General features: G+C 33.4%; 2 protein-coding genes across 5 annotated transcripts in view; one reads left to right on the top strand and one right to left on the bottom strand.

Annotated features, from left to right (window-relative positions):
- LOC106077005 (uncharacterized) overlaps positions 1-1,818 on the top strand; it is an 80,865-nt gene extending 79,047 nt beyond the window's left edge. For all 4 annotated transcript variants that reach the window (XM_056009327.1, XM_056009325.1, XM_056009326.1 and 1 more), the window contains one exon: positions 151-1,818. In XM_056009327.1, the coding sequence (XP_055865302.1) occupies positions 151-256 (106 nt within the window). In that variant the 3' untranslated portion in view covers positions 257-1,818. The remainder of the gene's footprint in view (positions 1-150) is intronic.
- Positions 1,206-18,765, bottom strand: LOC106077004 (uncharacterized). Its single transcript, XM_056009330.1, has 11 exons — positions 18,138-18,765; positions 14,736-14,842; positions 13,869-14,039; positions 13,644-13,755; positions 8,775-8,858; positions 8,580-8,617; positions 7,949-7,990; positions 6,577-6,715; positions 5,762-5,882; positions 4,778-4,915; positions 1,206-2,749 (listed from the first exon to the last, which is right to left on the bottom strand). Exons 1-11 carry the CDS (start codon positions 18,222-18,224, stop codon positions 2,577-2,579), a joined length of 1,212 nt encoding a protein of 403 aa, XP_055865305.1. The 5' UTR covers positions 18,225-18,765; the 3' UTR covers positions 1,206-2,576.
- Between the last annotated feature and the right edge of the window lie 4,906 nt (positions 18,766-23,671).

The raw sequence follows: 23,671 nt of genomic DNA, 5'->3' as shown, positions 1-23,671 counted from the left end.
AAAATGATTCCAAAGTAACCAACTCTGAACACTGATAAAGACCAAACTTACTCTTTCACTCTATATTAACAGGTATTTAAGTACCTTACATCATCTTAGTGTACAATTCATTTATTGAACTAAATCAGCAAATATTTTCTTCTTCTGTAGGATTAAACGAGGCGAGGAGCTGACTTACGACTATAAATTTCCCATCGAGGAAGTTAAAATTCCTTGTTCTTGTGGATCAAAACGTTGCCGCAAATATCTTAACTAAGTCAAGGGAAAATATCTCAACAAACTAAGACGTTTCTAACAGATTCCAATCTCCTCAAATATCGAAACAAAACCTGTATACTAACTTAGTACCGTAATAATGAATTTGATAAAGATTGATTTTATATTTATTAATTCCCATGAGTATGGAGGGAGCATGTCAGAAATTACTTTTAAAAGAATTTTTTTTCTCATTTTAAATTTCAAAGGTAGGGGAGGTAAATATTAGTGTCTTATGTAATAAAGAGCATTTTTCTCTTCACTATTTTAAACAATTTGTTAAAATACTTTTTAGGCAACTAATCAATAAATAAAAGATGAGTACATTTGTGATTGTATTCTAGCCTGAGGCTAAGTATGTTGTATACTGACAAACACTTCTTTCAAATGCAGAAAAAAAAATATTTTTTTTTTTAATATAAAGGAAGAAAATGGTGTGATGTGGACATAATGAAAATATAAGGTTTATGAGAACTATTAACATTATTTTAAAGCATTTATGTTTTAAAATCAATTATTTATTATTATTTATTGAATAATTAAAGAGAATGAATATCTAGATTATTAATTATGAGAACTTATTAGCAGAAAAAATGTCTAGGATATTTGAAGGGTTTTTATATTATTTTTATTGATTTTTGTGTTCTTTGTAATTTTTTAAAGAACTAATTTAAGTATGTTTATGATGTTTGTTTGTTTTTTTTACTGGCTGCCTTCTTGTGAAATATTTGTTAAGATATTTGATATGTTTTACGCAATTTTGTGTTGTAATCGCTATTATTATGACACCTATTGATTCAACATAAAAATGTTTGCTAGAACTAATGAACAAAACCAATGTCACAGAGAACTGTGTTTAAACTGTTTCTTTCCAGCCCATTTCTCTATGCACATACTGCCATGATCCGGTGTAGCTCAGTGCTAAATGTCCACTATACAAGTGTCTTGTCTTTGTATGTTTTTTTTTTTTTTGGTTGGGTTTGGGGGGAGGGGATAATTTGTTTATTAACAATATTCTGCTGCTAATTGCTTCTAATTATGCAGAATCACTCAACAATATAGTGTCATTTTAAGATACTTATTTATTTGTTGAGTTTTATTAGTAGTTACATGAAATTTAGTATTAAATTATACTGAAATTGAACATTTTTTCTTGAGGTAGTTAAATAGATGTATGTTTGTAAGATCTCCCACATACATGTGGATTATTTTATTTTTTTTACCAGAAACCCAAATATTTTGTATTATAGGAATCTAACTCATAATAAAGGGCCACTGAAGATCTTTGGGTTGGGAACCTCTAAATGTATATACAACTAAGCTGATACATCATGTACATTCTATAACCACAGTGTGAATGAAATACTGAATGCATTGTTTCTGTGCTTTACACAGGACTGTTTCTCTTGTGTATTCACCAACTGGTGTTCTGATATTAATATTTTTATGTGTATTAAAGTTTGTTTGTTTTTAATTGGACAAAGTATTACATTTTTACAGAATTTAGTGTCATGAATTTTTATTTTGATGTAAAAACAAAAAAAAATTGGAAGAAAACAATAATGTGGCATTATTTTGATGATTATTTTAATGTATACAAATGTATATGGTTCCTCCCTCATCATTGTTTATAGTCATCACATGTGTGTATATAGTGAATGTACATAGCTGTGTAAATATAAACTAAAAGATGTTTCTTTATTAGTTGACATAAACTGATTGTTTATGCTCAATGAACTTACCATGTTCTTGTTTCTATCAAATGATTGAACAATTGTTTTGGCGTTGCCCATATTACAACATAGAAATGCATTCAGAAATAAAAACCAAAAAAAAAAAAAATTACATAATTGTATTTTATTTTGATATTATTTTATTTTTTTTTAGTGACAAAAGGACTTAACCTTAGTTATACAAAACAAGATTATCACAGAAAGAAAAATCTCAATACATTCAAAAATATTCTGGCAACACTGGATTGACACAAAGAAGGAAAAAAACATTAAAACAACCTACAATAGTTGGCATTTACCAAGAGAAATGTCTGAACATTTATGGTATTATTACTTGCTTAGATGGTGAATGTGAAAATGTCAATGTTATTTTGTAACAATAAGTGTCGGGGGCATATAATGTTATAAAAAAAAAGCACTTAAACATAACATTATTGGTATGATAATTTAAAAACTAGATCCTGGAGAGAAAAACAAAATACTTGCAGAAAAGCATGCAAAATGAGAATCATACAATTATGATATTCCCCAATTGTCTCATGAACAACTCATTTTACAACCTTAATATTTAAAAAAAAATGGTAATACTTAAATTGTAGGTTTAGTTAAATTTGAGAAACCTGAAGTTATTTTAGCTATTCTTATTTCTTCTGTTGCTGGCAAGTCATATTGTAGGGTTAAATACTTGGTGACATCTATATTGGCTGCTGACAAGTTGGCCAGCTGCACAATCATCTGGCTATCTTCAGCTTCTTTGATTTCTGTTTTAAAAAAAAATAAGCAAGTACAACATATCCTATGGCACTTAGTTGTTTACCAACCAATTATTAAGTTGTCATATAACCATAATAGAGAAATTAAGGAGCAAAGTTTGCAAGATTCATTAATATGTAAAATTTCTGTAATTTGTTTTTTTTTTTAAATGGCTGATACTCTGTAATGTGATGTTGAGGAATCCCCTCCCTCACTACTTTATATATTATCTTCCATATTATAATCAGTTGAAAACCCACTTCTTTACCATCTCCTAAGAGTTATCAAATCTAAATTGACCACCTCATAGGTTGAGGCTTGTGTGGCCACCGGAAATACTGCATTCCTCGTTGATCCTTGGACTCGAAGACAAGCCTTATTATCTTAAAAAATAAAAGTGGTAGGCCACTAGAATAATTCACTTTGACACAATAGCTAATATTTTGCATTCAACTGTCTTGGTAATAGCATGACATAACATCAAAAGATTAAATACTCCAATGCTCATCTGTCAGAGGAGAATCAGAACACACAGATATTCAGAATGTATCAATGAAATTCAATTGAAGGTTCACAGAGTCAAATTATTATAGATTCAACCCCAGCTCTGTTTTCTCACTTTTACTCCTACACAAATACCAGTATTAAATTATTAAAAGGTGTCTAGCTATAGTCCATCACATGAAGTAGGACACATTTTTCTAATTTCAATGATGCTGGAAAATGAATACTACTCTCAGATGGGTTAAAAAAAACATCAACAGATAAACAATTAAAAACAGAAAACTAATTGCATGTCCCAAACTGTCAAATGTTATTTAAATTATTTCTTACATTGGATAGTAAAGTTAAACTAAGCTCGGAAAGACTTTCTGGGGGAAAACAACTTAAAATTACTGATTCTAGAAAAGACATGACAAGACAATAAAAAAAAGAAAGTAGTGATGACTGCTTTATCTGTCAGAGAATTTCTCCACAAAGACTTGCAATGCTTTCTATATACTAGTATTCATTTAAATAATTGAAATAGGTGAAACTACTGTTATTGTTTGATTTGTATATTGTTCTTATATCTACAAGCCTGCATCACATTCTTGTGAGAAACTATGTCATTCATTGGTTCATTGCGATTAATTGCATTTTTCTCATTAATGTTAATTAATCTCATTAATTATGCACAGAAAAAAAATGTATTCATGTCTAGAAGATATAAAAAACTTGAACCACAAACCATTGAAAATGAAAATGTGTATGCCGTGGCTTAATAAAGATATCAAAATAGAAATGTAATGACAATAATATGGCAATGTGTCCCAATTTATATTTGTTGAAAAATCAGTGAGTTATTCTTTTGATCTTATGACAACAATTTGAATAATTAAACGTTAAGTACACCTTACTCCGAAGAGCAGGGTTCTTTGTTATCAGCAGCAGACGCATGGCTGGCTTGGCCACTTTCATAGAATGCCAGAAGGTCAACTCCCACAAGACATTCTGTATGGTGATCTAACAAAAGGCAGGAGAGCCGCTGGTTGTCCACTTTACAGTATTATGATGTATGCTAACGTAACATCAAGCTCTCCAAAATCAACACTAACAGCTGGGAAAAAGTGGCACTGAATAGATCCACTTGGAGAGCGAGCTTAAAGGAAGGGTCACGGATTGCAGATGTCATACACAACAGTAGTAGAAAGAAGGGTGAAAATGCAACGGCACCTGGTGAAAACAGATGCACAACCTGTGACTGCAGTTGTGTATCAAGGATTGGCCTCCTTTAGTTGCAAAGGGAAAAGATTGTCTCTCTGAAATGCCTCAGTAGTACACCTTCGCAACAAACTTTCAATAAATAAGAGGCAATGTGACTCTAACAATGACAAGACGGTGGATTTCTAGTTTAAGAAGAACAACAGCAGGTACAGGTAGAAGTGAAATTGTGAAAATATTTGTAAAACAATAATTGTGTGCTTAAGGAACCTAAGTTCACCCTGACCTTTTTATCTGACATTTTAACTCATCTAAAGATGTTTTCAGCTTACCTGCATTCACTTTAATTTCCATGGAAGACAATGCCAACTTATGATTCAAAGTTAGCTTTTCTTTTTCTAACAAATGTTTCTGTGTTAACTCTGCTATTTTCTGCTGGTGGAGTTGTCTTTTCAACTGCATACTTTGTTCTGAAATGGTAGTAAAAAAAACGTAAGTTAGTACAAAAGAAAAACAGCTAATTCCCCAAAGGATTCTAAAAACATTAAGAGGTTGAGCTGTTTCCACCAGTAGTTGTAAAGTAAAGCAAAGTTCCCCTTTCAGACCATGCGATCTATGGGGCGGATGAAGTAAAGGTCATCTGTTTCTGTGGCCCACGGTTAACAAAGGTATCATGTGGCCAGCTAAACAACCGCCTTTTCCTAAATTTATGTCAGGTACCCATTAGAACTGGGTGGACTCAGAGGTGTCCTAAAGATTCCAAAATTAAAAATCCCAGTCTTCACCAGGATTTCAACCCGGGACAGTAGTCTTAAGAACCACTAAATGTTGCCAAAACACAATAGAAGCAGATTATAGCATGGAAATGGAGCATCACAACATTGACAGCAGACAAGTGAGAAAATCTAGTTTTTAACCTTTTTTTGAAATAACATTTTCTTTCTATACCAGTATGAATTATCTAACAAAGAAATACACTGGAATTAATTATCAATTACTTATAAGATAAATATATTTGGAAACAAACAATTCAAGAACAAAAAATAAGGGCGTTAAGCCAAAGCATTACTTATATACAGACATAGTACCTAACAAAACACCCAAAGCTACACCAATGCTGTGATTCCTAATAACATAAGCAAAAAAAAAAAAAAGTAACATACCGGTACAAGAACTTTGTAAATGATGTGTTTACAGAAAATTCAATGAATCAAACTTTAACCAGTAGCTATAAAGACAAGGGGACGCTTTAAATTATAATAATTTTTCTCTTTTTTTAAAAAAGAAATATTTATAAAGATAAGATGATCACGTACGTATTACACTTCTTTTTTGCATCTGGTTCAGTTTGAAGTTGACAAGTTTCTGTTCTTGTTCTTCTATTTCCCGCTGCAGCCTCAGTTGGGTGTGAGACTCTATGGCTGTGTTCTGCATCTCCTAAACAGCAAACATTTGATTAATAGTGTTTAAATTTAAAGTTGAAAGCTCTAATGGTAGAAACCTGATTAAAAAAAAAAAGAGTTAAAAAAAAATAAAATGTACAGGTATATCTAATAAGAACATAAAAGGGTTTTAAAAGAAATAAAATGTATATCAAATAAGAACATACCACCCATCAGCATTTAGGGACCTAAGACTAAGTGGCATGAACCTCATGGCTACCTAGCAAGGGGGCTTGAGTTTGAATCTCGACTTCAGTTGTGTTTGCTGAACACCTAATAGCAGCACAGAAACCTTCTCCCAGATACCCCTTCTTTCAAGGGTCCACTATAGAGATTGGACCTTAGGGTACTAGGCATGCTATAGCATAAAAAATGTGCTACACAAAAAGCAATTAAAAAAAAATAGCTTAAAAAAAGCCTAGAAGTCAAATATTTTCTAACTAAAGGGTGTTATAAATAATATTTGGATTTTTTTTTTTCATTTTAAACTTCAAATGGCTACTAAAGATCTAGGACAAATCTGACTATAATATTCATTTTTAACCAATATTATGAAATCCATAAGAGTAAAGAAAACATTGTAAGAAGAACACCTTGTAGAAAGAAACTGAAAAAGGCATGACCAGAAAGTAATGGAGAGAATAAATAAGACCTACTTGTACTATTCACAAAAACAATCCATCACCTACTTGCAACTGATCTGAAGCATGATAGCCCCTGAAAACAACCTTCTCAACTTTGAACCCAATTCTCTCTGCCCTTTGTTGTAGATGTGGGTATGTGTCTAAGCTACTGAGTTGACTAGTTTTCTCAATGAACTGTTGGTACCTGATATCAAGTGAACAAAAATTATAAGATACCTATCAGAAGACATTCAAAAACAAGAAAGAACATTTCAAAACAATATGTTAGTTAAAAATTACTGCTTTTATCATGTGGAGTTGCTATTCTCCCATTGAGCACCTCCCTAGGTGGAAGCTAGGGCGGGCCCTCCAGATATGGTGGGTACCAGGGAAATAAATACAATTAATCTACTTATGCCCTAATATGTAAAAATAGAAGTGGTGACCAACTAGTGACTTTTAGTGACGTATAGATTGATATCTTTAGACTATTTTAGTTTAAGCAGATTTAACTCAGAAAAGAAAAACCTTTTCAATTAAAAATAAAGGTTTAAATTTCAATGTCACCTTAAAATTATAGTAAAAAAAAAAAAAGAAACTAATTTTCATCTTAAAAGAAATTTGTTTGAAAATGGATGCTAAAAATGATTATAGACCTATTTCTTTTAGAAGGAAACGCTTGAAAGTTGTATGTATTTCCAATTTATACATTTTGTATAGTGAAAAAAAAAAGGTCTACCTACTAACTCTCTCTCTATATATAAAGAAATATGTAAATATATGACTATCAATGTAATTATACAATGTCAATTCCTGTACACTGAATATAAAATTAGCTTGTTCACTGTCATAAATAGGCTATATGTTTGTAATATATTTGAAATAATTTGAATGTTCCTTCAGTTTCATAAGATAATTACATCCTAGCCCAAACCTCCTGCAAGACGACGGGGATGGCAGTGGTCAGGGTTCAAACTGAGGATCTTCTTGACTACCAAACAGTAGCCCAGATCTCATACCACATGAGAAGGAAGATTATAAAAACAGCACTTATACTAGCAACTAGGGTGCCTCACTAAACAAAATAATTTTTTAATAAGTGAACAGAAAAGTGGAAAAAAAATAAAAAATATTTGTAATGAAATTTAGATGAATTACAAAAAAAAAAGTGGTTCAGTTTTGCTTGGTATGTGATTGGTGGGAGTTTAACCTGCATAAGTGAGAAGAGAGAGAGAGAGAGAAAAGCACTTGTGCTGTATAAATTTAAAGAAACATTGGGGACAGAAAACTAAAATAAACTCTTACAATGGAAGAGATCTTTAAGATAAGATTTTATCAGTTAGATGCAAAGCAATAATGAAAAGAAAAGTAAATAATTTTTAATTTTCTATTTTAAAAAATAACAAAAAATAAATAATTTTAGTGATTCTAAACTTACGTCAGGGGTCCAACAAAAGAAATTACATCAGCACACAAAGCACTGCAAAATGAATAACAAGAATACTTGGTACATTCTTTGAAATAGGTACATTCTTAGAAATCTTTATATCTCTATTGCAAAATAAAATATTACTAAATTTAATAAAATGGTTAGGTCATTTGTAAAGAAATTCTAACATCACACCAGACTACTAACTGCTAAAGTTACATATTTAATAGCCCTAAAATTATCTTCATTCCACCTGTAATAGATGTCTGATGAGGATTAAGATTTTGTATTTTTTTAATTCCATACACCATTTTTATTAAAATCATCTCTTAACTTGAAGTGCTTGAGAACCAGGTGTTGTATAATTATTTGGCTTGGTTGATTAGCAGGTATTAGCAATACTAAATTATCAAATCACTTTACAAGATAAATTGTGTAGAATAATGTCATAATTCTCTATGCGATATTGTGTTTATATATTGTTTAGTCAGCTGCAGCCACTAACAGAAACTTTATCTCCACCCAGTCACTTTTGGATTTCTTTCATGGTTTTTGTTTTCAATTATTACTAAAACACCATTCACAAACTGTCTTGGTGCTCTGTAAATGCACTTCAGGCATAAACTACTTTTACACCTACTTGATTAAATCTGCTATTGGATCATGTGTGGCATCTAACTGAAACATGAACAAAAGGATACAACACATTAGAAAAAAAAGTCTTACACAGTTAAAAAGTTTGTAATTATCAGTGAGATAATACTTTATTCTAGGATATCTATTCTGTACCAGGAAAAAACTAAAATTATGTATATTTTTTTAAAAACAAATTTACCATCTTTAGTATGTCAACAATTTCATAGAAAAGCATGACTTTAACAGTCAACATGGTGTCATCACTTGTTCGAACTTCTCGCACCTGTTCAAGAATGCCATTGAACGACACAAGAAAGATATTTTGAATTTTAAAGGAGACATAGGTGGGCACACATAAAAATTCAGAAAACATCTAAAAAACAACAATTTGTTGTTTTATATAACTGAATTGAAAGGAGGTAAAAATAATTTACTCTCTTATGCTGTGTAAGTGTGTGTATAGGTCACGCATGAACCTTGCAGAATTTACTATCAGTGACATAGACAATACAGAAAAATCTTTGCACAGTACTATCTTGCTCTGGGATCATTGTTCACTGTCATTGGTGGCTGGTCGTTTATCATTGGTCATTGTGCTTATTCTTTGCTGTATTATTTTTGACTGCCTGAATGTATCTTCACTGTTTCATTTCAACTATAATATTTTATGTCAGTCATCATTGTATAAGTGATTTATATTTTATTGCTCTTTTCTCATTAGATTACTAATTTATTGAACTGAGTTTGAAAGCATTAAACTCAAGAAAAATATATTCAATGCTCTGTTTCTTCAGTGTATCCAAGTAGTAAGTCATATATGAATGTGTAGACAATACACTGCTCTCCAAAAACAATCTTGGCACTAGCTATTGTATATTTTTGCTATTATATGTAAATTACTGAAACTATAAATGGCTGACATAAAAAAAATTGAATCAATAGTAATAGTGTACAAGATATAAAATAGGGTGGGTGGATGATTGGTAAAGAGATGAACTGAATTAACATCTCAATGAAGTTTCGCTATATTTGATTTGGGACTTATGAATGTTATTGATTTCATTGCTCTAACAAGTTACTAACATATGTTCATAAAAACTAAAGGTTGCTGTTTGTTTCCATGACATGGCATACCACACTTGTTAACCACTAACCACAGAAAAGAGTGAACTTTCTACATCATCTGCTGCATGGAACTCATGTGTTCCATGTATACACATAAGAAGGAAGTCTGTAATTTATAAGATATAATAATATTCATAAGGAACCTGGCAAGAAGATACCATTATACACAGATAACTGTATAAATACAGGTGCTCCCAACTTAACAAAATTTATATTTTATGCACCCTTGATTGGAATAACAAAAGATATCATTTTTTTCCTTAATCTATATACTCAGAAGCCATTTTACATTTTTTTTATTAGCTTGGAATATTTATAGATAATGATCATCCTCAGTAGCTATGCAACAGTAAACCTTATCTTATCTTATCTTATATAATACAGACGTTACTTCCAAAAAGAAGATGATTACGTCCTACGCGTCATGCATTTAGTCATGCATATTAATCAATGACTTAAATTCTGCCAAGTCACTGGTTTTCCTGCCTAGCTCAGGCAACCCATTCCATGCTCTAATAGCACTAGGGAAGAAGGAGTATTTGTACAAATTTGTCCTAGCATATGGGACGAGGAATGTGCCTTTATCTTTGTGTCTTTCAGAGTATTTTATTAAATTTTGTTTTTGTATTTGAAGATTATGGTTCAGTGTTTTATGTATGATTGCTACTTTACTTTTGAGCCTTCTGTCCTGAAGGCTTTCTAAATTTAGTAATTTTACTAAAGGTGTTACTCTAGTCAAATGTGAATATTCATTTGTTATGAATCTCACTGCTCTATTTTGTGTCTGTTCCAGTTTCTTAATGTTTTCTTGAGTTGAGGGGTCCCAAACGGAGGATGCATATTCTATTATTGGCCTAACCAAGGTTAAATAACATTTTAGTTTTATGTTCTTATTTGATTTATAGAAATTTCTTTTAATAAATCCTAATGCTTTGATTTTTTTGTAGTTTCATCAATATGTGGATTCCATGACAGTTTTCATTTATTATAACACCTAGGTATTTTGCGTTTTTAGTCTGTGTTACTGGTTTGCCATGAATAAGATAAGTTGAATTAATTTGTTTTAGTTTTTTTGTTACTCTTAATAACTGACATTTTTCTGGGTGGAAAGACATGCTCCAATTTGATTCCCATTTCTGTAATTCATCTAATTCTCTTTGTAAAATATTGTGTTGTTTTTATTGTTCTATATATTATGCAATCGTCTGCAAATAATCTGACTTTTGTTCCTGAACTAATGCAATTTGGTAAATCATTTATGTAAATTAAAAATAGTAGTGGACCCAAGACTGTTCCTTGAGGTACACCTGAGTTTACTGTTATCGGTGTTGATTTAGAGCCATTTATTATTACAGTTTGTTCTCTCCCTATCAGAAAATCTTTAATCCACTGATGCAGTGGACCATTAATGCTGAAATATTTTAATTTTTTAAGCAAACTATGGTGGTGAACTTTGTCAAAAGCCTTAGAAAAATCTAGTAAGATAGCATCTATTTGTTCACTATTATCTAAACCTTTTGAAAAATCATCAATTAGTCCTATTAGTTGTGTTTCACATGATCTATATTTCCTAAAGCCATGTTGGTATGGTGTGAGGACATTATGTTTGTCTAAGTGGTTTATGATGTTGCTACATATTATGTGTTCTAGAATTTTACATGTGATGCTGGTAAGTGATACTGGTCTGTAGTTTCCTGGGTCAGGTTTTTCTCCTTTTTTAAATAGGGGAGTGACATTAGCTTCTTTCCAGTCCTTTGGTACTCTGCCCTGGTTAAGTGAAGCCTGAAAGAGTATTTTGAACACTGGGGCTAGCTCATTGCTTAGTTCTTTGAGTAATCTAGCTGGAATACCATCAGGTCCAGACGCTTTATTTGGTTTGGTGTTGGCTAATAGTTTTTGAATTCCATTTTCTTGTACTACTATATCTTCTATGTTGTCTACTTGGTTCAAATTCAGTAATATGTCTTTGTCTCCTGGGGCTGAGAATAATGATGCAAAGTATTTGTTTAGGATGTTTGCTTTAGTTTCATTATCATTATGTATTATGTAATGTTCATCTTTTAATGGCGCTATGCCTGTTGTTTCCATTTTCTTAGACTTAATGTATGACCATAGGTTTTTATTGTTATCTTTAGATATTACATTGTTTATGTATTCACTCTGCAGCTGTCTGCTTACTTTTTGGGTTAAGTGTTTAATTTTTATATACTTTTTGTAAACTCTTTCTGCATTAGTTTCTTTAAATTTTCTATATAGGTTTCCCTTCTGTTTACAAAGCTTTTTTAGTCTATTATTAAACCAGCATTTATTTATTTTGTTTGATGTGTATTTAGTTGGTATATGATTTTCTATAATGCTTTTAAGATGGTTTTTAATGAAATTCCAGAGGTCATCGACTGGTTGGTTAATGTCTTTTTCTAATAAGAATGTTTGTTGAAAGTTTAATGCAGCTTGGTGTAGTTGTGTTAGGTTACATTTATTCCAGAGCAAGATTTTTCTTTTGGGTTTTGTATTGGCTACTGCTTTTATCTGACTGCATATTTTTATGATCTCATGGTCTGATAGACCAGGGATAATATCATAATCAACTATTAATCCAGGTCTGTTGGTTAAGAAGAGATCTAATGTGTTGTTTAATCTAGTTGGCTTTTTAATGATTTGATCTAAACTTAGGTTGTGTAAAGTTTCTATGAAAAGCTCATTTATGTCCTTAAGGTTTTGGTGTTTATCTATGGTTAGTGTTTTCCAATTTATATCAGGTAGGTTGAAATCACTCATAATCCAAAAAACTGCATTTTCATTTGTCTCTTTAAGTGTAGTAATCTGATTACATAGTTCCTGCATGTATTCTAAACTAGAATTTGGTGGTCTGTAAATGCTCTAAGCACAGTTGGGGGGGGGGGGGGGTAAGAGGGAGGAGCCTCTCACCTCGCCGAAAGAAAACATATCACTGTCGTTTAAATCATCATTAACGTCTGCACGGATTATTATTATTATTAGGGATGTTGAGGTGGTATTAATTTTACAAAATGTTGATTCTATATTTTTTGAGTTAGGTAAGGTAATTTCTTCTGCTATAAGAGTGTTTTTTATTGCTAAAAGAACTCATCCATGATTATCAGCCCTATCTTTTCTAAAAATTTCATAATTACTATTGAAAATTTCTGCATTATAAATTTCAGGATGTAGCCAAGTTTCTGTGCCTGCAATTATGTCTGGTTTCTCACATTCTAATAAAATTTCTAAGTCTGCTGTTTTGTTCCTAATGTTCCTTGTTGTGACTCATAAGTAAAATGGGAAATGTCTGTATTAGATATAGAATTTTGTAATTACATAATATTGTTATAAACCTGGTGGTGGCACAGATGTGGGTAGTGGTATGTGTGTAGTCAGCCGACGCAAATCACCCTAGGCCAGTGCTAGAAGAGCGGTCAACTGTGACGAGTTACGATGGTCAGCCAGAAGAGTGTCGGGAAGGATCGGCGTCGTGAACAGAGCTCAGGAGCGTCATGAGGGATGTAGTCATCTGACCATCCAGAATAGTCAAGCGATGTTCTGCCCGGTTCTAGAAGGCCAGCAGGGACCCTATATAAAGAGCAAAGGTATCAGAGACGAGTCAGTCACAACTTCCCGATCTACGGTTCGTTACGACGGCTCAGTACAAGTCCGAGACGAGACAGAGAGACCAGTGCAAGAGTTGATACGGCGATACAGCTATTAACAGAGAGATATTTGTACAGTCTTGTGTTGCGTGTTGCCAATTCTTCAGTATTGGCTGTAATTTATTGGACATTAAACTGTTACGTTACTTTGGAGCCCTGAGTTGTCAAGTTCTTTAAGTTGTTGGTGTAAGGTGCAGTTTGCAGAGAGCCTGGATAGTGAGATTCGTAATAATATCTTCAAATTTTTTTATTGTGATAAAAACCTAGCAAACTGTACTTACATTATAATAAAAGTTATCAGGTATTATAGGCAGCTGAGTAAACTTGTTAGAACCTGGAAGCATCCTAGTTTTATTTTCTGGATCTGCTCCATGCCAGACAAACTCATGAGCCCTGAATCATATTAAATAATTAATCAATACATTTCTAATTTTGTAATAATCACTCTTTTAAAATTATAATATTTAAATATAAATACACACACACACACAATTTTAACTTTGTACCATTCTTCTGCATCAGGAATGAACACTGCAGGTCCCTGTATAATCCGTCTCTGAGCTTCTCCCCCTTTCAGTCGTTTGTAAACAACCAGAACATGATTGGCGTCTATACATAATGCATTTTTAGACTCGCAATTTCTAAACTCCAAAATATTGTGAAATATCTGGCATGGTCTAGAATTTGAAAAAAAAACAACAAGTATTTGACTAACATAGTTTGCCATGAAAATTGTCCTTAAAAATTATGTTAGAAAAAAAAAGAAGGAAAATCAACAAAAAGAATTTGAAAGAACCAGAACAACTTTAAAAGAAAAATGTGAGAAATGTATAAAATATAATTTTATAATAGATCTATTTATTAAGTAAGATATGATAATCTTTTGAAGAAATATTTGTAAATTGTGTATGGTAGATCTTGTAAGGTAAAGCTCATTTTGTAATAAGTTCATTTTTTAAAAAAAAACCTTCAGTAAGACAAGTTTAGAAGAAGAATTCATTCAGAAACAGTGGTTACTATGTCAGATAAAGAAAAAACATACATTCAGATTCTCTGTCAGTAAGTGTCAGCATATATAGGCCTATATATATGTATGACTGAACGCATGACGCGTAAGATGTAATCGTCTTCTTTTTTGAAGTAACGTCTGTATTATATAAGATAAGTTAAGAAGATATGGTAGGGCAGTTTACCATTTTCAAAGGTAATAAAAGTTCATTCTTTAAATAATGAACATGTTTAATAAATTAAATTTTTAGAATGTGTTATTTAATGAAACTTGGCTTTTATTAAGTTTGGAAAAATCCTAATAAACTTGATCCTAGGATTTAACCTGTTAAACAATCTGATATTCCAGGACTACTGTGACATACCCTGGTTTGTGGATAATTGATCCACTGTTCTCTTGGATAGCAATATAACCAAATCTGTCAGCTGTGTTTGATCTTAACTGATAAAACCTTTCACGGAAAAGGAAGAGCTACAAAATAAATAAAAAATTGAAGGGCTTGTAAAAAGTTAAGACAGTAAATCTAGATCTGAATAAAAAGATGAATAGATCTGTTCTCTCTTTTATTACATGGGTAAAATATATAAAGTGCTAATATAGTCAATAAAAATAAGTATGATCATCACAATAAATTGGCTAATTTCATGTTGGCATATTCTCTTGGAAAGGTTCTTGGAAAAACAAATATAGGCTAACTGGACATCAAATATGGTCCTTAGTGGGCTACCACATTGAATTGATAGGCCTACCACTGCATGTGATCAGAATGAAAAGAATGGTAGCACATATGCAATCCACCTTGCCATTTATTCCTTTGCTGTCCTTCAAATGAGAAACATTACTAGTAAAAAATGCATGGGGACTCCAATGCAAGAGTTCTTGGCTTTTGACCTCATGAAGGGTAATTGTGGTGCCACTCCTAACAAAGACACTCTGCTCAATCCAGGTTATCTACCAAATCTTTTTATTAGCCCACTGGGCATTAAGGGTACCTCAAATCCTTTACAAACATAAAGGATATTTATGAGGTCGAAACTTTCAGTTAGAAAAGCTGTTTAGCTGGTCTCACACAAGTCAGCCTAGCTGATGCCCACATTCTGTACACACATAACACCTATTTACACCAATCAGAATGTTTGATAAGTGATTGAGTCATTGAGTGTTGAGAACTAAAACAAGAAATGTTAGGTAGCACCTCTATCCGTATGTCCACTGGAGTCCAGACCAGGCAACTAGACTCTCCATTGCAGTATAGACCACCTTACTATATTATACTATAGGGCCTAATAGTATATGGATCTTGTTTCTTTTTCATCCCATCCAGTTGCCTTTGACACTATCTCATTTTCAATCAACTTAAAAGATGACAGAGAAGTAGATCTATACAATCTTTAAGACTTTACTTGGAAAAGCTGATTATATTACGGGCATGTGTGTTTAAACACTGTTTAGGTTGGGCCATAGCACCCCCACACACACACACACACCACTAGTTTGGGGGGGGGGGGGGGGGGGGGGGGGGGGGACAAATTTTAGTAAAGAAATCACACAGTTTGTGTACAAATTTATTACTTATGTTAATAATATATACTAATTATTTATATTTCAACCCATTTTTAGATTATTTCGCCCCCCTCTAGTATATCTAAGTTAGCCATTTGGTGGGGTGGGGAGAGGTGATGACATCAATCCCGCCCCCTACCATAAACTTTCGAAAAGGGGGGGGGGCTTTCCAATTTATTAGTAGAAATCACAGCTTGTTAACAGAATGGATTAAATATGATTAAAACTTGTTATTGATATTTTAACCGATCTTTATATTATGTCATTCCGATGTTGGCCGATTGGGTGGTTTGGGGGGGAGGGGATGCGATTGCTTCTACTGCCCTCCCCACTCTAGCCCTCTGAGTGGGGGGGCGGTCCTATTTTTATGGAGAAATAATAGTTTGTGAAAAAAATTAGTTGAATATGTATGTAATATATGCTACATATTGATATTTGAACCCATTTATATATTCAGACTCTAATCTCAAATTTTATCATTCGTAAATATAAAATGAAAAAGGGTTGCACCAGGTGGGAGGGGCAATACATACAATCGCCCTCCGCCCATCGGACAAACCAATACTTTTTTCTTTTTGTATTTTAGTTAAGAAATTACACAATTTAAAAAGATCTATCATTTAAAACATCGTTCTGTTGATGTCTTATGCTGACCAAAACAGGACTACTACAAAAGGTTTCGCTTAACATGAAGATAATATTACGATAAATACGCCTAATAAAGATTTACTTACCCTACTTGTGCCTCGATTGTCAGTCACACTTCAGGATTGGCCCTTGCCCCCATGTTACGTTATTTTATTTTATTTGACCTGCCTTTTTTAATAGGATGAATAATGAACTGTAGATGTTAGGAGAATGCGTTTCAGGAGTGAAGAATGCAAGAAAACACCCCAGTCAAGAGAGAGGCCACCAACATGACTGTTTTTTTTTCCTTTTTTGCTGAAGGTTCAGAAACACTGTAGATGTCAGGAGAATGTGTTTCAGCAGTGAAGAATGCAAGAAGAAGCTTGGCGTTGGGGCTTTGCCCCGAACCCCAGTAGGGGAGCTTACAGCGCTCCCCCAAACCCCCTAGGCCACCAACATGACTGGGTTTTTTTTTTGTTGTTTTGGTTTTTTTTTGCCTGAAGTTGAGAAACACCACTTTATATACATATATATATATATATATAAATATATTATGGTGTGTTTGTAAAATGTTTTGTTTGTAAAATGTTTTACATGTTTCGGATGTTCCTCCAGAGATGAAGATAGTTTACTTCCTAGTCCAAACCTCCCACAGGACGAGGGGGGATGGGAGCAGCCGGGTTTGAACCTGGAACCATCGATAAATCCAAACGACAGTCCAGTACGCAATCTGCACGACCAGGCAACCATCCGTGTGCGTTTATGCAATAGGTTAGGATTTGCTTTGCGTTAGGGTTTGGAAAAAAATCCCCCCCCCTCCAAAGTTCTGGATCCGCTAGTAGGCCATAGTGAACTTCTTCAACCTTCTTGATATTATTAATATTATATATAAAGATCTATAAATCTGGAAATGGGTATAGAGTTATATAGCCGATAGCCAAAGACCAAAATACTAGATCTAGATTTCTGTTATCTTTGCAAACTTTGTGTGGCTATTTTTGATATTTTGTAAAAGTATATTAGAAAATAATTAGATCTAGATCTTGATCTAGAGGTCTATTACCTATCCTATAGATTATAGACCTAGTATAGATCTATTAACTATTTAATTATTTTTTTTTACTTATTATTTTTCATTTCAAGACTATAGTCAACTCACTCTTGGAATAAAAAAAAAGGAAAATAAAATCCTTAGTCCTACTACTGGGGGGGGGGGGGGTGGCTGAGTGGTTAAGCGCTTGGCTTCCGAACCTGGGGTCCTGGGTTCAAATCTCAGTGAAGACTGATTTTGAATTCCGGGATTTTTACTAGGGCGCCCCTGAGTCCACCCAACTCTAATGGGTACCTGACTTTATACCGACTTTAGTTGGGGAAAGTATTTAAAGAAGGTTGGTCGTTGTGCTGGCCAACCTGCTGGCAAGGCATGCTCTTTAACCGTTGGCCAAATAAACAGATGAGCTTAAGTTGGCTTAACTGCTTAACATCATCTGCCCTATTATAAGATCACAAGATACTTTACTTATTTTTTTACTAGTCCTACTACTAGATAGTAGATTAATAGTATATATATACTTACTCGTTCTGGCCCAATTACAAGTTTTCCTTGTCCAAGATGGTTTAAAACTACAGCCTGCTGACCCTCATAAACGGTTTTGAACTTCATGTTTATAGCTGATAAGTGATATAGATCAAGATCTAGATTCGAGTCACTAGTCACTCACTAGTTATATGAATATGATAGGGCTAGACTAGTGCTAGTCACTAGACTCACTAGAGACACTAGAGTCTAAGTCTAGATCTTTGGGACTCTCTCTGTTTATATTATATCTATACTAGACAGATATTACCCGCTGCCCGGGAGTCTTAACTTGCGTATTGCTGATATAATTACTGAAACATTAACACTAGAAACGAAAATAATAATGTTATAAGTAAAGCGAATGCGTGAATTCGTGAATAAAAAATATTATGAATGGAGCTAAAAATAGCTAATTGACCTGAATTCAATTTTTTATGAAAACATTGGCGATCGAATGTAGATCTAGATTTCTAGATCTATGTAAAAATGCTTTAGAAAAACAAATTTGAATGTTAATTTGATTAAATATGAAATGAATGGATTATAATTAATATGTTCATGTGTTTAAATATAAAACTATCTTTGCGAAAAGAAGTTCTATCATCTTAGAGTTGAAATAGAGTTTTAGACGCCCTAATAGAGAGAAGTGTAACATTTCGCGTAATGTCTAATGAAAGAATGTTCGTCAGTAATTCTAAATTTGCAGATATAAGGAACGAATTTATGTAAAAATGCATTTGAAACACAAATTTGAAGGTTAACTTTATTAAATAATGAAATCAAATAACTATATTTTGTATTTTCATGTGTCAAAGTAAAAAACTATCTTCGCAAAGTGTAGTTCTTAAATTTAGATATAGATCATTTCGATCTTTTCATGTAAACATGGTATTCATAGCTTTTAGATAGATGAAGTTATAATGCTTTCATAGAGTGTGTTTTTTTTTTGTTTTGTTTTTTGAGGATCTTAAGCACTGGCGGATCCAGAACTGTGTGGGGGGGGGGGCGATTTTTTTCCAAACCCTAACCCTAACGCCCAGTAAACCCTAACCCTATGCATAAACGTGCGTACAGCACACACACACACACACATACAAATATATATATATATATATATATATATATATATATATATATATATATATATATATATATATATATATATATATATATGAGAATTTCAAAAAGCAGCAGCGAAAAACGCATTCTCCTGACACCTAGGCTACAGCTCATTATTCATCAATGGAGTTCGCCCCGACGCCAAAAGCGTTTTCTTGCATTCTTCACTGCAGAAACGTATTTTCCTACAGCTACAGCTCATTATTCATCAGTGGGGTTCCCGACGCCAAAAAAGATTTCTTACATTCTTCACAGAAGAAACGCATTCTCCTGACCAAAGGCTCATTATTCATACTATTAAAAAAGGACCTTTCGAATAATGTTGTACTTGAAAAGTATTCTAATATGAATTAATAGGCCCTTAATACATTGCAAATAAAACCGATTTTTTCCTTGAAAAGATAAGATAACCCACATATTTAGATTTTGGCTTTGAGGATCGACGCCGAAGAAATAATTATTCGATAAATAATATTCAATAAAATTGAAGTAGGCTATAAATTGTGAGTTATAGTCCCAAATTTATTTAACTAGCAAAATATCAGATTGAGTAAAGGTTGGGAAAAGGGACTATCAATATAAATTTCGTTTGAATTCTAACTTTCTTAAAATAATTATTATAAATTCATGTGAAATTACATAATTAAACTCTGTCTGGAAATGGGAGGGGCGGTAGAGTTAAAACGATTAATCCTCGCTCCTTTATTAATTTCTGCTAAAGATTGCATTTGGCATTAAAGAATAGGGGTGGGGCGACTCAACTAATTTTGTTCACAAACTATGATTCTTCATAAAAATAGGACCGCAGTACATGCAGTCGCCCTCCCCCCAACCCCACCGAATCGGCAAGATACCAGAAAGGGATTGACATAATATAAAATTTATATATTAATTGAATTAATTTTGTTCACAAACTATGATTTCTCCATAAAAGTAGGACGCCCCCCCCCCACTCAAAGGGTTTAGGTGGGAATTAAGGGCAGTAGAGGTATTCGCCCCCCCCCCCCCCAAATCGGCAAACAAGGCCGGACTTAAACATTGTGACCAAGAAGTCATGGAAAGAGAACAAGTAATCTACTATGTATTCACCCGTCACTAAATAGCAGGGCCTGAAGTAACCACGGATACGGATAATAAGTGAAAATTAAACGTTTTTATTAGAAAATAAATTCGTCTTTGCATTTTATTAATTCAGTGTTTCTCAAACTGTGTGCCGCGGAAGATTTGCAGGAATTTCTACAAATATTTGAAACTTATGCAGGTTATCAGAACGCCACACGTGTAGCGTTACCCAGGGCTGTCTACTAATAAAATTGTATTTTACGTTGCGATGACATCCCCACTTGCAACGACCAGTAAATCGGATGGCTTCATTTTGACGGGAAGGGCTTTTAGCTTTTAAGTTTAGGGAATTTTGCATTATACATATTATAATGACTAAAATGAAGGCCGCCGCACAGACTTTTTTTAATTGGTACCGATAATGAAAAAAAAAGTAAAGTTCCCCTTTCAGACCTTGTGGTCTATAGGGCAGATGATGTAAAAGTCATCTGATTCTGTGGGCCACAGTTAACGAGGGTGTCATGTGGCCAGCACAACGACCAACCGCCCTTACCTTTCCCCAACTAATTTTAGGTACCCATTAGACCTGGGTGGACTCAAAGGCGCCCAAAGATCCCGAAATTAAAAATCCCAGTCTTCAGCAAGATCCGAACCCGGGAACTTAGGTACGGAAGACAAGCGCTTTACCGCTCAGCCACCGCACCCTCAATAAGCGATGTGTTTCATGTATTTTTTTAGGTGTATGCTAATAATAACAAATTATCAATAAGCGTCAATTATTGTTATCCGCGGAGAAATACGTTAGCAAGAATGAAACTGCGAAAGCGTGAAATGAAAAGCAAGGAACCAACGAAGGTACAAAGATATGGTTTCATATCTTCTGGACCTGAAGATGCTCCATTGCCATTCTGTCTGATCTGCAATGCAACTCTGTCAAATGAGGCGCTTGTTTCAAGCAAATTGAAGAGACACTTGGAAACAAAACATCATGCTGTAAAATCACAACCGAAGGAATACTTCAAAAACATCAGGACTCAACAAAATAAACAAGCTAAGAAACTTACGAACTGCCAGAAAAGTGATTGATTGCAAGTTATAAGGTTGCTCAGTTATTAGCAAAACGCAAGAAAGCACACACAGAGGCTGAATCTGTCATTGCACCAGCTTTAGCAAGAGTCAACGAATACTTATTTTGCAAAGACTTACAGACTACAACCAAAGGCGAAGATATTTTCAATGTGGTGAACGAAAACATTTTGGTCTTCAAACTACAGTGGAAAAACTGTGTTAGCGTTTGCACTGATGGCTATCCTTCCATGCAGGGAAATAGAAAGGGATTCGTCACTCTTGTGCGTCAAGATGATCCACAGAGATGCTCTTGCCTTCAAATCTTTGCCGAAAGATTTGATGTCTGTTCTGGATCAAGTTATTGAAGTTGTAAACTTCATCAAATCTCGACCACTTGCATCCCGACTTTTCTCTCAGCTCTGTGAAGCAATTTAATGGATTCAGACTACAAAAGTCTCCTGTTTAATACCAACGTTTGTTGGCTCTACAGAGAAAAATGTTAAAGCGTGTCATCCAACTTTAGGCTGAGCTGATTTCATTCTAGGAGGCTGAAAAAAAAAAGACTTAGGATTTTCTATTCATGACTAGATCTGGTGGATTAAGGTGACATTTCTCTCTGATTTATTTGACAAATTAAATTCATTGAATTTAAGTCTTCCACTGGAAAACATCATCACTGCATCTTCAAAACTGAATTCATTCCTTCATGGTTTTGTGAGTTTGGATTTTCAGCACTGACTGAAATCAAGTCTAAGAAAAGAGAGCGTTTCTTTCAATAGGCGATGAAATGCGAGTTGGTTTGTCGACTTAGGAACCTCGATTAGATCGCATTTGCTCTCAAAAAACAGGCACACCCTTTGAATTGAATGTAAAACTTAAAAACAGGTCAAATATATATAATTTTTCATTTTATTATAAAACATCATGGCAGTTGCTCTTCCTGGTGTGCCGCGAAATTTTTGTAGCTTTTTTACTGTGCCGGCAGAAAAAAAAGTTTGAGAAACACTGTATTAATTCTTTACTACGTACAGAATTACTTCACGAGCCTTGCGTATAGCGAAGTCAAACAGTAGCCTATATCATAAAAAAAAGCTATTTCCTACATAGATCACGCTCAATAGCAACAAATGTTTCAATATCTATCTACGAGAATTGTTGACCTCAAGTAATTCTTCATTAGTTTGAGGCGCGAGAAGCTTCTTTAACAAGATTCCACAATTACGGGTATATATTGTATAAAGCCGGTTTTTTATCGTGTGTAGGATTGGCGTTTTCCATATTGAATGACACCCCAAAATGACAATGTTTGTCTATATATTTCAGGAGCTTTATATGAGTTTTCAAAATATTTTAATAATTACCGAATATTTCCAGGACTTTTTTGTATATTTTGCAATTTCAGGAGATTTCCAGCGCGGTAAAAATGTTTTAAGTTATAATATGGTTTAATTTAATAATTTATACACCTAGAATTAGCGCGGGTCCTATGAAAGTGTGGGGCCCTCTGTGGTCGAATAGGTTGCAGTGGCCTGATGCCGCCCCTGCAAAATTATAGCGGCGTATATGCTACGCCGCCGGTCGACTAGTACAATATAATCTAAGATATTGTGAATATAGATCTAAATAGTTAATATGAATATGGAAAAAAAGACTATACTATTATAGACTAGATCTGATTATTTTCTAATTATATTAGAATCTCGGCGTCAACCATTAGTTATAGGCCCTGGATTTAGATTCAACTGCACAACATTGTCCCAGATCTAAAAAAAAAGGCCAAAAAATGGGTCATCTTCTTTATTTCAGATTTCATCTTAAACCATAGTCATAATCATTATAACATTATTTGCAGGTCTCGACTCTAGATCTATACTAGATTATCTAGATCTATTTACTGAACTAAGACTGAATCAGACCTTATAGACATTATAGTGTAATCAACTTTACTTATATAGCCTACTTATAGAATCTATTATTATTTTATTGGTAATGTTAGCATTGGCCTAAGACGCTAAGAATGAAGATCTAGATCTACATGATATATCTAGATCTAGAATCTTGTGGTTTTATACTAATAAATATTTTAAAATATTGTGTGCAAAATTTACTAATGCTATAAATAGATTGTGTACAACCACGCCCCTTACACAGTCGGAAATGGATCGAAAAATATGTTACCGTAAAATTTCAAATAAACTGACCAAGATATTTTATGCATTTTGTTCATGACCGTCGAATAATTTTATTCGATGCTTTTTGCCGCTGGATATTCTTCGGGTGAT

This window comes from Biomphalaria glabrata, chromosome 14, assembly GCF_947242115.1.
Source record: "Biomphalaria glabrata chromosome 14, xgBioGlab47.1, whole genome shotgun sequence".
NCBI classification, from domain to species: Eukaryota; Metazoa; Mollusca; class Gastropoda; family Planorbidae; genus Biomphalaria; species Biomphalaria glabrata.
This window is presented reverse-complemented; position numbering and strand designations above follow the sequence as displayed.